General features: G+C 40.6%; 1 protein-coding gene across 2 annotated transcripts in view; it reads right to left on the reverse strand.

Annotated features, from left to right (window-relative positions):
- Window positions 1-17343, reverse strand: part of KLHL2 (kelch like family member 2) — a 158535-nt gene that overhangs the window by 91328 nt on the left and 49864 nt on the right. Inside the window, exon 4 of one of the 2 annotated variants that reach the window (XM_061142560.1) lies at window positions 13749-13870. The exons of the other annotated variant lie outside the window; for it this stretch is intronic. Coding sequence (XP_060998543.1) covers window positions 13749-13870 — 122 coding nt within the window. The remainder of the gene's footprint in view (window positions 1-13748; window positions 13871-17343) is intronic. 2 annotated transcript variants of the gene reach the window in all.

A 17343-nucleotide genomic window follows, 5' to 3' on the forward strand; every position in this document is an offset into this window, starting at 1 on the left:
TTGACACCTTCAAAGATTATATATTTCAATGATATGAAGCTATAATAAATAACATAATTACTAATGCTTCTGGAGTAACTAGCTTTTCTCCAAACAAAAACTTAACAAACCACTTCAAGTGTGATGTCCATCTAGTTCTATAGGATGTTCTTATAATAAAGCTTCTAGATTTTCTCAAGCTAGCTGACCCCAGTGACTTTTTCCATATTAAATTTTGAATAAGTTCTTTATCTGTTCTATATCTTAACTTATATAGAGTAAAACATAATTACATAATTTAACTGGCAAGGCTAAAAACTGGATGTTCTCACTGGTCAAATATTTTGATTAAAATTATGAGGCTTACCAAGTTCTAACTAAAAACACAATAAAATACAACTAAGATCAAACTCAAGCTTCCCTGGTGGCTCAGATGGTAAAGAGTCTGCCTGCAATGCAGGAGACCTGGGTTCGACCCCTGGGTTGGGAAGATCCCCTGGAGAAGGTAATGGCAACCCACTCCATATTCTTGCCTGAAACATCCCATGGATGGAGGAGCCTGGTGGGCTACAGTCCATGGGGATGGAAAGAGTCAGACACGACTGAGCAACTAATACATAAGATCAAAACTCAACTATAAGTAAAGTTTTACAGTAATTTTTAATGTAAAAGAAATTCACCATGTTTTGCCTCTAGATAATAATAATAAACTAAAATTACCACTATTCCAGTAGAGTGATAAAATACTAAGTTAACAGATTTCTAGGTATTAGAATGTCAGATAAATTCACTCCCATAAGATTTCCATTGCTATACCATAAACCACCACCAACCCTAAAGGTTTGATTCAAGGCATTTTTACTATTTTTTAAGTGTTAACTGTGTTTTCCAAGCATATCATCTACCAAAAATCCTTTTAGACACAAGGCACTTACTCTCTATTTCCTAAGAGAAACAGAACTTGAATGGAAAAACAGTAAGTGTTCTGTAGATTCTGCTAGAAGTATCTCCAGCCACCACAGTCAAACCAATGGAAAAGGCTGTTATAAATCAAAGATAGAAAACAGTACCACCCCAGAGTGCTACCACCACACTAATCCAAATATACAAGACTTGTTGGGTGGAGAGAATCAACAGCAAATTATGAACCATTATTTGGGGGGGATCACAAATAATATATGCTGATTATGAAGAGTGAAAATATAAAGAGTAAGGAAAAGATTACATGAGCACTTTTTATACAGTGATCCCAAACAATCTCAAATGAGTTCTTCCTCAAGGACTCGAGTCCTTTTACTGCTGTTGCATTTTCTGGCTAAGATCCATTGTTGCTATTTAGTCACTAATTCTTATCTGACTCTTTTGAGACCTCAAGTATGTACAGGCTCCTCTGTCCACGGGATTTCCCAGGCAAGAACACTGAAGTGGGTTGCCATTTACTTCAGCACAAGACCTTTCCAAACTACGTCTCCTGCATTGACAAGCAGATTCTTTACCACTGAGACACCTAGGAAGCCTGACTAACATCATAGAGCCTCTTAGTATTTTTAGAAGTCTTAGCTGTGATATTTTACAGCATTCCTATGAGGTAGTGAATCATTATTAGCCTCATTTAATAGCTGTACATCAGACAGAAAGCTTAACGTCTTACTCAAAGCCATTACTGAAGTTGATAGTAAGTTCAAGATTTCAGCTTTGAATTCTAATAGGACAATGATCAAGAGTCCACTGACCCATAAAGTTTCCAGCAGAGAGTCAATTTACAGGTTCCTTATTATCTTCTCAGTTGTTCAATATTAATTTAAACAAGCAGTATTATATACTCATTGAAATAATTTCATGCTAAGATGCCATTGTCAACATCTGGGAAACTATTCGGTAGATGTTCTTTAACCTAGGAGATGAGCCTTTCTTTACTGAACTCCTTTGGTATTCAGGCAACTTCCACATGTGTGGCTGAGAATGGAAAATGATCATTCAATCAAAATAACGAAAGGGCAGATCTCAAGCATGACTGTAACCAAGCTTACACCATGATTATGAGTATAGTTACAGTCTCTCTCAGAGGAAATTATTTTTCAGATTATTTTGACATAAGGCACATGAACAGTATGAAAAGGCAAAAACACAGGACACTGAAAGATGAACTCCCCAGGTCAGTAGGTGCCCAATATGCTACTGGAGATCAGTGGAGAAATAACTCCAGAAAGAATGAAGAGACAGAGCCAAAGCAAAAACAATACCCAGTTGTGGATGGGACTGGTGATAAAAGCAAGGCCCGATGCTGTAAAGAGCAATATTGCATAGGAACCTGGAATGTTAGGTCCATGAATCAAGGCAAACTGGAAGTGGTCAAACAGGAGACAGTAAGAGTGAACATCGACATTTTAGGAATCAGCGAACTAAAATGGACTGGAATGGGTGATTTTAACTCAGATGACCATTATATCTACTACTTTGGACAGAAATCCCTTAGAAGAAATGGAGTAGCCATCATAGTCAACAAGAGTCCGAAATGCAGTACTTGGATGCAATCTCAAAAACGACAGAAAGATCTCTGTTCATTTCCAAGGCAAACTATTCAATATCACGGTAATCCAAGTCTATGCCTCGACCAGTAATGTTGAAGAAGCTGAAGTTGAATGGTTCTATGAATACCTAGAAGACTTTCTAGAACTAACACCCAAAATAGATGTCCTTTTAATTATAGGGGACTGGAATGCAAAAGTAGGGAGTCAAGAAATACCTGGAGTAACAGGCAAATTTGGCCTTGCAATACAGGCAAAGGCTAAAGGAGTTTTGCCAACAGAACACCCTGGTCATAGCAAACATCCTCTTCCAACAACACAAGAGAAGACTCTACATATGGACATCATCAGATGGTCAACAGCAAAATCAGATTGATTATATTCTCTGCAGCCAATGATGGAGAAATTCTACACAGTCAGTAAAAACAAGACCAGGAGCTGACTGTGGCACAGACCATGAACTCTTTATTGCCAAATTCAGACTTGAATTGAAGAAAGTGGGGGAAACCACTAGACCATTCAGGTATGACCTAAATCAAGATGGAGAAATTCTACACAGTCAGCAAAAACAAGACCGGGAGCTGACTGTGGCACAGAACATGAACTCTTTATTGCCAAATTCAGACTTAAATTGAAGAAAGTGGAGAAAACCGCTAGACCATTCAGGTATGACCTAAATCAAATCCCTTACGATTATACAGTAGAAGTGAGAAATAGATTCAAGGGATTAGATCTGATACACAGAGTACCTGAAGAACTATGAATGGAGATTTGTGACACTGTACAGGAGGCAGGGATCAAGACTGCCAGCAAGACAAAGAAATGCAAAAAAGCAAAATGGCTGTCCGAGAGGCCTTACAAATAGCTGTGAAAAGAAGACAGTGGAAAAAAAAGGAGAAAAGGAATGATATAGCCATTTGAATGCAGAGTTCCAAAGAGTATCAAGGAGAGATAAGAAAGCCTTCCTCAGCAATCAGTGCAAAGAAATAGAGGAAAACAATAGAATGGGAAAGACTAGAGACTGCTTCAAGAAAATTAGAGATACCAAGGGAATATTTCATGCAAAGATGGGCTCAATAAAGCACAGAAATGGTATGCATCGAATAGAAGCAGAAGATATTAAGAGGAGGCAAGAATACACAGAAGAACTGTACAAAAAAGATCTTCAGGACCCAGATAATCATGATGGTGTGATCACCAACCTAAAGGCAGATATCCTGGAATGTGAAGTCAAATGGGCCTTAGCAAGCATCACTATGAACAAAGCTAGTGGAGGTGATGGCATTCCAGTTGAGCTATTTCAAATCCTAAAAGATAATGTCATGAAAGTGCTGCACTCAATATGCCAGCAAATTTGGAAAATGCAGCAGTGGCCACGGGACTGGAAAAGGTCAGTTTTCATTCCAATCCCAAAGATAGGCAATGCCAAAGAATGCTCAAACTACCACACAATTGCACACATTTCACATGCTAGTAAAGTAATGCTCAAAATTCTCCAAGCCAGGCTTCAACAGTACGTGAACTTCCAGATGTTCAAGCTGGTTTTAGAAAAGGCAGAGGAACCAGAGATCAAATTGCCAACACCCACTGGATCATCAAAAAAGCAAGAGAGTTCCAGAAAAACATCTGCTTTATTGACTATACCAAGGCCTTTGACTGTGTGGATCACAAGAAGCTGTGGAACATTCTTATAGAGATGGGAATACCAGACCACCTGACCTGCCTCTTGAGAAACCTGTATGCAGATCAAGAAGCAACAGTTAGAACTGGACATGGAACAACACACTGGTTCCAAATCAGGAAAGGAGTACATCAAGGCTGTGCACTGTCACCCTTCTTATTTAACTTATATGCATCATGAGAAACGTTGGGCTGGATGAAGCACAAGCTGGAATCAAGACTGTTGGGAGAAATATCAATAAACTCAGATATGCAGATGATACCACCCTTAAGGCAGAAAGTGAAGAGGAACTAAAGAGCCTCTTGATGAAAGTGAAAGAGGAGAGTGAAAATGCTGGCTTAAAACTCAGCATTCAGAAAACTAAGATCATGGCATCTAGTCCCATCACTTCATGGCAAATAGATGGGGAAACAGTGACAGACTTATTTTGGGGGGCTCCAAAATCACTGCAGATGGTGACTGCAGCCATGAAATTAACAGATGCTTACTCCTTGGAAGAAAAGCTATGACCAACCTAGACAGCATATTAAAAAGTAGGGACATTACTTTGCCAACAAAGGTCTGTATAGTCAAAGCTATGGTTTTTCCAGTGGTCATGTATGGATGGGAGAGTTGGACTATAAAGAAAGCTGAGCAGAGAAGAATTGATGCTTTTGAACTATGGTATTGGAGAAGACTCTTGAGAGTCCCTTGGACTGCAAGGAGATCCAACTAGTGCATTCTAAAGAAAATCAGTCCTGAATATTCATTGGAAGGACTGATGTTGAAGCTGAAACTCCAATACTTTGGCCACCTGATGCGAACAGCTGACTCTTTTGAAAAGAGCCTGATGCTGGGCAAGACTGAAGAAAGGAGGAGAAAGGATGACAGAGGATGAGATGGTTGGATGGCATCGTCAACTCAATGGAAATGAATTTGAGTAAACTCTGGGAGCTGGTGACGGACATGGAGGCCTGGCATGCTGTAATCCATGCGGTTGGAAACAGTCAGACACAACTGAGTGGCTGAACTGAAGAATAAAAACTTTTTCCAACAATTTTTATAATGTTATTAATTGTAGAAATGTTAGTTAATTTCCATTTGGAGACAGATAAGAGTTCAAAAATACTAGTCCTCTGCCTTCTGGTTGGAATTTTGGCCTCAGTAAGAACTATGGCTGGTATACCAAATTGGCCACATCCTCAAGAGTTTGAGGATAGGAAAGACAACTACTAGAATATCAAATGTTCAGAAATACGTTATCTGATGAGAATTTTTCTGGATACCACACAGGGTGGAGATACATTAGACTTGATGGCGCTCAATCAATATTCCTTACTAGAAATGTATGTTTGATAGTGGGATGACAATTCATTACAGTCCTCTCTTACCCATTAGAAGTAACCCCCCTTACTGCCTCCACCCCTTCTCTGTGATTCCACATTAACTACAACAACCCTCTGATTACTAACGCTATCAGCAGGGACCTAGATCCTAGAAGTGATGTACATTGGACACTATACACATCTATACTCACTCAATTGAGTTCAGTCGCTCAGTCGTGTCCGACTCTTTGAGACCCCATGAATTGCAGCACCCCAGGCCTCCCTGTCCAAAACAAACTCCCGAAGTTTACTCAAACTCATGTCCATCGAGTTGGTGATGCCATCCAACCATCTCATCCTCTGTCGTCCCCTTCTCCTCCTGCCCCCAATCCCTCCCAGCATCAGGGTCTTTTCCAATGAGTCAACTCTTTGCATCAGGTGGCCAAAGTATTGGAGTTTCAGCTTCAGCATCAGTCCTTCCAATGAACACCCAGGACTGATCTCCTTTAGGATGGACTGGTTGGATCTCCTTGCAGTCTATAGTCACTAGAAACACCCAATTAGCTGTAAAGTAACAGGCTGTTTAAGGTTCTCAGGACAGGAGCCTTGTCTGTCTTGCTTGGTATTGCATTGTCAATTCCTGGAACATTATCTGGCATAAAAAAGATGTTCCATAAAATTTTAATGAACTATTATTGAAAATTGAAATTTATCAGAATCAATACCAGCAGTGGAAAATACAAGCAAGCTCAATAGCTTAGAAGAATGAAAGGGAAAGAGCAAGTCATGCATGAACAGCAGTAAAATGGTTATTAATCCTTATGTGAACTAGCCTGGTCTAGTTGCAGACCATAAAAGGCTTAGATCTTCAACTTCAATCCTAAACTAATCCTGACGAAGACTGCAAAATTTATTAGTGACCTAATCAGTGATTACAGTCTGTCATTAAACTTGCTGTTCTAAATGTAGAAGGCTCCCCAACACACCCTCAGGCTTACTAAGCCACGTGTGGCCCTAAAGCCCCACAGGACTGAGCATAGTCCCAGATTCAAGGTTTATAGTCTGTTCCCTAATGGGAATACGGATATGACAATACCAACCTTACTTAGCTCTGGTCATAATAAATGCCTAGCCCTTACTAAAGCCTCTTTCCAGACAAGCTAGAACCTAGAAGCTGTAGGCTTGAATCACTGTTCACTCAGAGCAGCTCTTTCTGGATCAAAGGCACCATCATCAGTCTAACAGCGGGCATTACCACCACCACAAGACCCCACTGCAAGGGATCCTGTGGCACCTCATTCATACTTGAATTTATCACTCAACCTTGAACATTTTAATTTGGAATGCATACTACTCTCAACCTAAGAAATATTTATCTAGTACTTGCCCCTGTTCCACCCCGGATTAGCACCCTTATTCCTAGCTCCATTCATTCCTGGCTCAAACCTCAATCCAAACTGGACTTTTAATGAAGTCCCAGCATGTCTCACCTCTATATAAACCAGTTATCTAATCACGATGTTCCACAAGCTCTATAAGAAAGAACAGAATCATCCCCACTTTGTAGACAGGCTCAGAGAAGTTAAGGACTTTGAACAAGGTCACACAGTGTTTAAATAGTAAACCCAAGATTTGAATCCAGCTTAAAGTCTATACTCTATTCATTATGCTTTCTGTTCCTTGTTCATTTCTTGTAGCATCAGGACCATAAGTACACGCCAGAGTATTCAGCAGATATTCCATCAACGTCTGTTTAACTGATAGGATTTCTTCAGTGTTCATTTTAAAATAAATTTTCATCAACGGGCATCGCATCCCAGTGTTGATCTATCCAATGCAGAAATACAGAAAGAGTATCCTTTCAACAACTCCCACTTAGCCAGTGGCCTGACTGACCACCTCTTCCCGCGCTCTGTGAACGTGAACAGGCCTGTACGCGTCGACCTCTCCTCTCAGCTGACACGCAATTCATCAACACACGTGTGTTAGATCTGTCTGGGGCATATGCACTTGCTACTGAAATAATTTAAATACCTATATGTAATCCAATGAAATGTGAGTGTAAAAAGAGTGCTTTTATGTGAAACCGAGCTTGATTGCTTTAGAATGATTTGATCAATATGTTACTACAAAAATTTTTTTAATCAAATTAGACGTGTGAAGAATGTCAGAGAAAGTCTATAGTCTGAGGAAGACTTTGCACTGAAATTTCTTTTCAAGTGTCTCAGTTCTTTTTCTAATTTTAATTTTATTTATTTATTTTTGGCCATGCTAGGTCTTCGTTGCTGTAAACAGGTTTTCTCTAGTTGCAGCAAGCAGAGGGCAGTGCACTGGCTTATCACTGCCATGGCTTATCCTGTTGTAGAAACATTACTTTGCCAACAAAGGTCCGTCTAGTCAAGGCTATGGTTTTTCCAGTGGTCAAGTATGGATGTGAGAGTTGGACCATAAAGAAAGCTGAGCACTGAAGAACTGATGCTTCTAAACTGTGGTGTTGGAGAAGACTCTTGAGAGTCCCTTGGACTTCAAGATCAAACCAGACAATCCTAAAGGAGATCAGTTCTGAATACTCACTGGAAGGACTGATGCTGAAGCACCAAAACTCTGGCCACCTGATATGAAGAGCCAACTCATTAGAAAAGACCCTGATGCTGGGCAAGATTGAAGGCAGGAGGAGAAGGGGACGACAGAAGGCTAGATGGTTGGATGGCATCGCCAACTCAAAGGACGTGAGTTTGAGCAGGCTCTGGGAGATGGTGAAGGACAGTGAAGTCTTGCCTGCTGCACTCCATGGGGTTGCAAAGAGTCGGACATGACTGAGCGACTGAACAACAACAACGTCCTGTTGCAGGGCATAAGCTCGAGGGCGAGAGGGCTTTGGTAGCTGCAGCAGGTGGGCTCAGTAGTTGCAGCTCACAGGCTCTGGACTGCAGGGTTGGTAGTTGCAGCACATGGGCTTAGTTGCCTCATGGTATGTGGAATCTTCTCGGGCCCGGGATGGAACCTGTGTCCCCTGCACTGGCAGGCAGATTGTTAACCAGTGGACCACCAGGGAAGCCCTCAAGTTTCCCAGTTCTTGCTGTACTTTAAGAACAAGCATGTGTCTCTCCAAGCAGCTGGCTGTACTTAGTTTTACAACAAAATACTGGCATAATTTGTACAGTAACATGTTTGGGGTTAAATATCTAGGGTAAACAAGTGCTCTTTAATAATTTCTCCACTTCAACAGCCTTTTTTTGATTAAGTGACCAATTGTATCAACAGGCATCCTACCGTGGAAGCCCTTCCTGAAATACCCTCCTTTCAGGCGCCCTCAAGTAAAAGGCTCGACAATGACACACCGCTGACACTTCTGATCTCAAACAGACATGCTAGTCTACACAACCAAGAAATTGGACACACCATGTTCGGTTTTCTATTGTACTGCTGCTGCTGCTAAGTCGCTTCAGTCGTGTCCAGCTCTGTGAGACCCCATAGACGGCAGCCCACCAGGATCCCCCGTCCCTGGGACTCTCTAGGCAAGAACACTGGAGTGAGTTGCCATTTCCTTCTCCAATGCATGAAAGGAAAAGTAAAAGTGAAGTTGCTCAGTCATGTCCGACTCTTAGCAACCCCATGGACTGCAGCCTATCAGGCTCCTCTGTCCATGGGATTTTCCAGGGGATAGTACTGGAGTGGGTCGCCATTGCCTTCTCCCTCTATTGTACTGAGGTTGTGTTAAACATTCCAGTGAGTTTCTCTTGAAAAACTCTTGCTTTAATTCTGTTCCTTTTGAAAAGGGATGAGCTTTTCTATCTCAAATAATTTCAGTTTATGCAACACACAAGTTTCATGAACTGTTTAAAACCAGTCCATTCAAAATTATATCAGATGCTTCTTAAATTCTGGTATGATAAAAGTTCTAATGTAGACAGAACCTGCAGACAAACACTCATAATATTAATTTAGGAACAAAATCATTTACTTACATTGGCACTGTCTATTAAGAGTCTTACCTTAGTTTTTCACACTTAGTTTTTCAAATGAAAAACTCTTATCTACCTTTAGCAAGTCAAAACAAATACCCAAAAGCTGAGAAGTAAAAATGCATGTAACAAAACCAAAAATTTAGCAATGAAGTGAATGTTTTTAAAAATTCAGTATTCTTTAGGATTCTTCAACATGTTAATCAACACATCAAATGAAGAATACAAAACCTTCAATAATTTGGGGGATACTAAAAAATTTTTTTGAGTTATAAATGTGCTTTTATTTTTAAATTCACAAACTTTTTAAGTAACACTAGTAGTTAACGACAACTTAATAGTTATTGTGTGATGCTGAACTAATTACTTAACCCTCCTGAGCTTCCTCATTTGAAAAATGGAGTAATACCTATTTACTATGCTGATGAATATCAACAAAGGCATATGTAAAATGCCTAGCATACAACTGAAAATAAACCCATGTAAAAACCCTTCATACACACACACACACACACACACACACACACACACGTACACAGAGTCAAGTATTTTCAGTGGGGGAGGTAAGGGGAGACAAAGTACAAGAATTCTCTGAACATGTATGCAAAACTCTGTGCATATATGCTTTAGTGCACTTTACTTGGGAAAAAGTTCACAGTTTTTCATCAGCTTCTCAAAGATTCCATGACCCCAAAAAAGTTTAAAAGACTACTTTTATAGTAGCCTTTGGCTTTATTTTCTCTGTTCCCAGATTTATAAAGTTCATAAAATTTGATTTGATACACTAGACACAAGTAATTTAAATTATTCAACAGCAACAACAGCAAATAGAAGTTCAATTTAAAGTGTGGTCATGGTAAAATATTCTCCTTTTATTTCTCTTAAAAAAATTCACTTGACTCAAATTATTAAAGCAATTAAACGCAACTACTCAAAGTCAAAATCAAAATTTGAAAACCTAAACAAAAACCAACAGCAATACCAAAAAAAAAAAAAAAATCAGGAAACCTTAAACAGTCAAAATGTAAAACCCTATTATTAATACTTATATAATAAAGTGACATTTATTCCTCCTTTAGAATTAACTTTTCAAACTACTTAATTCCCTTATTCCAACTCAAAGTTAACATAACCTTCACTTCAAACAGTTTTTTTCTATATTTTAAATTTGCATAATAAGGAGACTGTATGGTATCACAAAAGTGACCCTTAACTAGGAATCAGGGAAATCAGGCTTATGGTCCTGCTCTGTCACCAGCAGACTCTATAAAGACAGCTGTGAAGAGTCAGTTGCTCAGCATTCTATGGCACTATGTATGATTCTATATAAAACATGCAATCCCAAAGTAGAATACTAAGATACCTGCTATCCTAAGACTATACTTTATTATTAAAGAGAAATGTACAAAAGGAAGTTTACCTACCTACCTGACAAAAGATATGATTCTAGGTCTCATGAGAAAATCTATCCACAACAATAAACCGTTTAATTACAGAAAGTTCTATCCCCATTGCCAGCACGTTCAAGGCAGATATACTCAGAGCAGGACTTCTAGTTAGGACTATTGAAAACTTCAGCTTCACATTAATAAGAACACCATATACCTCCCCAGAATTGTTTCTTTCCTTAAGGTGAAAAGCATTTAGAAGAAAGATCTCCAAAGTGCACACAGACAAACATACACAAAATAGAGGAAACAGTAGTTTAGCATATCTTAAGAGTTAAGCCCTTACTTTGTACTTTATTTTAAAAAATACTTGTTATGGAAAAGGTAGCTTATTGTAACCAATTTTATTTCCAAACTGACTTTTCCAAAATAAGTATTCTTCAATGGAGCATAAAATAAGGCTTCATATACCAAGATACCCCTACATACCTCTTCCAAAAAACAACAAAACAATACAACCAAATACAACTCTTTGAATGTATTCCTGTAAGAGTCAGCAATACATACAAAGGGAAATTAGCAGGACAAAAGGTTTTCTGAGAGGTGTGATGACTAACATTTCAGGACTGGAACATGACAGCTATTAAAAGAAACGTGGAAGGTATTCCCAGTTCCTCACAGGCCAATGTCTTTACTGCAAGAATTACTACAAACAGCATTCAGGGCTGAATTCACACAGTCCAGTCTTCTAGGCCTAAACCACCTTTTGTAATTTTACCCAGGTGACACATTATGTGAATCAAAGAAACCAATCAGTAGCTCATTTACTGAAGGCCAGATACGGGACACAAGGAGACTCTGCACTAAAACTAATAAAAAGAAGGGACAAAAGAAACCCAAGATCAGGGTTCTTGTTGAAATAATGCCCCAGAATCCAGCAAATAGCATTACTGGTACAGAAAAGATCAGAATGAGATAACATATACCAAACATTTCCTCCATGTTTAAAAAAATGTTCACAGAGCATCTGATTCACACCTTTATATATGACTTCAGGATCAACCAAGGCTTTTCAAATGCTTTACCTTATGAATGAGACTTCCAAGCAGAGGTTTATTGAGACTATCTAGCAAGGATCACCAGGAGGCCTCACCACTGCCAATATATAAAATTTAATAACAGCATGTCCTAACAAGTTAAAGTGCAAAGATTTCAGTCTCCCAACTCAAATATTCTGTGGCATATTTCATATGCCATAATTACAAGGAACAGAAGATTTCCTATTTGTGCAAGTAGAATTTATACAGATTATTTCTTAAGAAGTTAGCCCTAGTTCTTTTTGCTATCCTCAAAACACAGCTAATCTATTGGAAGGAGTATAAATAAATACAAACTTTTAGATGGCAGTCTGGCACATCTATCAGAAATTAAAATATGCATGTACCTTTTGATCCAGCAAGTATATGTTGAAGAATCTATCCCATGAAATTTAATGCAAATATAAAAATGCTCATTCACTGCAACATTTTTTGTAAAGGTGAAAAATCACATATGCTAACTAACACATGGGAGAGCCCACAGAAGAAATGAGGTGGACCCATATGTATTGACATACAAAGAATTTCAAGACACTTTGCTCAGTGAAAAAGCAAGTTACAGAACAGCAGGTATAATAAAAATATACTTTTGTCAAGAAACTTGTGTATGTGTGTGTGTGTAACTGCAGAGAAAACAGTCTTAAAGATTAATAGCAAACAGAGTCTACCCTTCAGGGAACAGAGTGTGGGATGGGTAAGTACAAAGAGAAGTATAGTTTTAAACAGGGACTTTTACTTTCTACTCCACACACACCTGTATTAAACATGTGCACCATACATATAAAACATTCACTCTTTATAGAAAGTAAGAGAGATGGAATGTCAAATTTTAGCTGAACTCTAGAATCACTAACAGAGGACGCTGAAATAGTCAAAGAAGTAAAGGCTCTTGGGCATCAGAAACACCCTTTACAGACTTAACCTTCCAGGAAACAATGGAAAAAGTGGGCAGCACTGACCAGTACTTATAAATGAATATGTCATGTTTTCATAAAAGAACAAGCATCATTCAGAGAACTAAAGACTTTGTGTCTTAGAACTTTAAGAAAGATAATGAAATCAGAAATATTATTAAAAAGCTATAATCATTCTAAATGTCTCTTAAAAATATAGTTATAACAACAAATTCTGTTACTTTGGTACTGTTGACTAAAAAATACAGTCCCAACCTCAAAGCAGAGTTCTTTTATTTAGTGGGAATATTTAGGACTTGGAGTACAGGAGGCAGCGTCTCAGTAGCCCTGAGAGACTGCTCCTAGGAGGCAGGAGGGAGACAGTCAGGCTACCTATAAGTTTGCCACAAAGTGGGCAGGCAGTCTGAACATCAAAGATTATTGGTAAGTAAGAAAAATCAGATACCAAGTTAAGGAATTTAGCATTCTTCTATGTAGGGAAGGTGCAAGCATCTGGGATTATTGAAGTCATGCCTTTCATATGCATCTCGGCTAACTGGGGTCAGCATACAGCATATTTACAGAGATCTTTTCCTCTCTTGAATTCCCTTGGGGCCTTCTGGCTCACACAGGAGGGCTGTAATTGCTGATAGCTGTGACATCCTTAAGTTCCTTTTGCAGGGAGTGGGGCCACTTGTCAGCATGGCTCAGGAATTCAGGGCTGCTGCTTGCCAGCATTGCTTAGAAATTCACAGTGGAGAGCCAGAATCTCAGAGAGCTGTGGCACTTTGTTTACTGATATGGCAGGAGACACTCCATTTCACAATACAAAGTATCTGTGCACAGGTATGCTCTTTTGCATTAGAAAACTGGCACGTGTAGAGAACCACATGGTACGAGCTGTCGCCCTTACCTGTACATTCTCTTCTGTCACCTGAATCTCTGCTGTGTAAACGTAGTCGATCAGCATCCTCAGGGTCCAGCCGTCCACCTCCTTGATGCGGACTCTCTTTGCTCGGCTCTCACTCATCTCACCTAAAATATAAGGAGCAATGTTGACACTGCACCAGACACCCAGCAGGAAGACCAAGGCCAGGCAGATGGCCAGCCACGCACTGTATTCAGCAGGCAAAACGGTCAGCCCCTTCAGCAAGCCTACAATATTCCCTTACCTCCCGTAAAAGCTTACCTGAACAAACCATACAAAGTACCTCTGTTACCCACTTATACCTGAAAATTACATCACGGTGATGAACATGCCACATGTCCAACTGCGTGAACTCTTAACACCTGTGGCATTATAGATTCACGGTCTGATGCTGTCCATGCCGTTTTTTGGTCCATGCTGTGGATAAAGAATGTCATCTGCCATATCAGTCAACAAAGGATGTTGCAGCCATCAGTCACTGCAGGCCACCCCAGACTGTACACCATGAGGGAATTCAGAATGGGGGGAAAAAAAAAACCAGGCAAACTAATATATAATAAAGGAATGATTTAAATGAGCCCAGATTTGTGTATCTTCCCATACACAGAAAAGCACTAAATTGACTTGTCAGGTTTTTCATCTTTAGATGTTCTGACTATCTGCTTTTTTTATTTTTTATTTTTGCAAAAACTCCTCCATACCCTGGCTCCTCGCTTATTTCTTCAGATCATTCCCTCAGAAAGAGCTGAGAGGCTACCCCCTGGGCTCCAAAAGTCCTCCAAAAGTCCAATGAATAAAACATAATGCACACTTCTAATGTGTGCATTTTTTTAGTTGACAATGCTTTAAAGCAGTTTCTTTCCCTTTTGAATTTCAACTCATGACTAGAACACAGTGTTACCCCATGAGGCTAACCGCCAGGTTCATAGCACTCATTTACAAGCACTCCAGGGCCTGCCCCTGCCCTCAGGAAGGACACACCTCTCAGGCAGGAAATAATCAGAACACAAATTACACAAAATGCCAAGGAAATGCAAGACAAAAGAGGGATTTTAAAGAGGTGAGTCAACCAAAGCAACTGTCAAAGGGCCTTCTAGCCCAAAATCCATTCCTGCTTGTCATATGTAGCAACTTAATCCTCAGGTAATTTCCATACCACCATTTATAACCACTATGCTAAAGCCTTTGACTGTGTGGATCACAACTGTGGAAAATTCTTAAAGATATGGGAATACCAGACCACCTTACCTGCCTCCTTACTTGACCTCCTGTATGCAGGTCAAGAAAATATAGTTAGAACCAGACAAGGAACAACAGAATGGCTCAAAATTGGGAAAGGAGGAGGCGGTCCTAAGATGGTGGAGGAATAGGACAGGGAGACCACTTTCTCCCCCACAAATTCATCGAAAGAACATTTGAATGCCGAGCAAATTCCACAGAACAACTTCTGATTGCTGGCAGAGGACATTAGGCACCCAGAAAGGCAGCCCATTGTCTTCAAAAGGAGGTAGGACAAAATACAAAAGAAAAAAGAGAGACAAAAGAGGTAGGGACAGAGATCCGTCCTGGGAAGGGAGTCTTAAAAAAGAGAGAAGTTTCCAAACACCAGGAAACACACTCTGGCGGGTCTGTGGCAAGCCTTGGAATCTCAGAGGGCAAAATAACCAGAAGGAAAAATAAATAAATAATTAAAACCCACAGATTACCTGCCTAACAGCAACTCCCAGTGGAGCAGCAGCCCAGACGCTCACATCCCCCACTAGCAAGGTGCGGGGGAGGGGGGGACAGGGAGGAGCGTGCTGCATTGCTTAGGGTAAGGACCAGGCCTGAATGCCCTGAGGGCAATCTGAGGGATCTAGCTTGAGATAGCAACCCAGACTGTGGGATAGCTATCCTGCGATCACATGAAAAGCCCTAACCTAAGACACCGCCAGGCCCACTCACAGAACAAAGGACTGAGCAGAGTTTGCCAGCAGCAGACCAGCCCATCCCCCGCCCGAGACAGGCAGGGGAGGACAGCAAGAGCCGGAAGGGGGCAATCGGCCCCAGAGAGGCACCCGATACCAAACTGCAAGCAGAGTTCTCTGCTAACCAACACTTCTTGGGATTCTGGACAATCGACATCCACCAGAGGGTTGCAGCCAGAGACCAGCTCCCCAGAATAGACACACAGCACACCTAAGAAGGCGCGCCCATTGTACACCCAGAAAACCAGCGGCTGGAACGGGGGAGGGGGTAAGCCGCAGCCTCCAACTGGGGGCAAATACGCGTGACAAGCACCTGGTCACCTGAGCTGCTTGGGCCTGGGCCGGGCGCAAAACGCAGGCCCAACCAAGTCTGTGCCTTTGTGGAGTACCCGAGACCCTGAACCTGAGCAGCTTAGACCTGGGAAGTGCATGTAAACCAGGGCCTGCATCAGACAGTTCCCGGCAGAGCAACCTAGAGTCTGAGCAGTGTAGACGGGGAGAGCACACACGCCGTGAGCGGGGGCAACCCCCGTGTGAGCACTCGCCAGTGACAGTTGTTCCCAGTGTTCCTCCCTCTCCAAAGCACAACTGACCAAGCGAGCCTAAAACAAAAAAATAGTGACCACCACCGCACCCCTTGTGGCAGGGCGGAAATTAGACACAGAAGAGACCAGCAGACAGAAGCTAAAATAAACAGAGGGAACCGCTTTGGAAGTGACAGGTGCAACAGATTAAAACCCTGGAATTAGCACCAACTACATAGGAAGGGGCCTATAGACCTTGAGAAGTACAAGCCGGACCAAGGAACTATCTGAAGATGAACTGACCCCACACTGTCTGCAACAGCTCCAGAGAAAGTCTCAGATATATTTTTACTACTATCATTTTTTAAATTAAAAAAAAAAAAATTAAAAAAAACTTTTTTAATTTTTTACTTTTAGTTTTTTTATTTTTTAAGTCCCCATTACTCCTTTAATTTTCATTTTTATAACCTACTATTACCTTGCAAAAAAAAAAAGGCCCTATTTTTAAAACAAAGTTCATATATACATATTTTATAATTTCTGTGACTTTATTTTTTTTTTGCTTTTTGTTTGTTTTTTTGTTTGTTGATTTGATTTTCTTTCTTTTTTTTTTTCTTAAATATTGTATTTTTGGGAATTTAACCTCTACTCAAGATTTTTAATCTTTGCTTTTTGGTATTTGTTATCAACTTTGTACCTTTAAGAACCCAACCTTCAGTACCCATTTTCACTCGGGAGCAGGATCACTAGCCTGATTGCTCTCTACCCCTTTTGACGCTCCTTTTTCTTCACCAGGTCGCCTCTATCTACCCCCACCCCCTTTTCCTCTCTGCCCAACTCGGTGAATCTCTTTGTGTGTTCCGGGCTGTGGAGAACACTTAGGGAACTGATTACTGGCTGGACCTGTCTCTCCCCTTCTGATTCCCCCTTTTATCCTCCCGGCCACCTCTGTCTCCTTCCTCCCTCTTCTCCTCTCTGTGTAACCCCGTGAACATCTCTGAGGGGTCCAGACTGTGGCGAGCACATAGGGAAGCGATTACTGGCTAGCTTGCTCTCTCCCTTTTGATACCCACTCTGTTCCTCCTGGTC

Source organism: Dama dama, chromosome 5 (genome assembly GCF_033118175.1).
Source record: "Dama dama isolate Ldn47 chromosome 5, ASM3311817v1, whole genome shotgun sequence".
In the NCBI taxonomy this organism is placed as follows: Eukaryota; Metazoa; Chordata; class Mammalia; order Artiodactyla; family Cervidae; genus Dama; species Dama dama.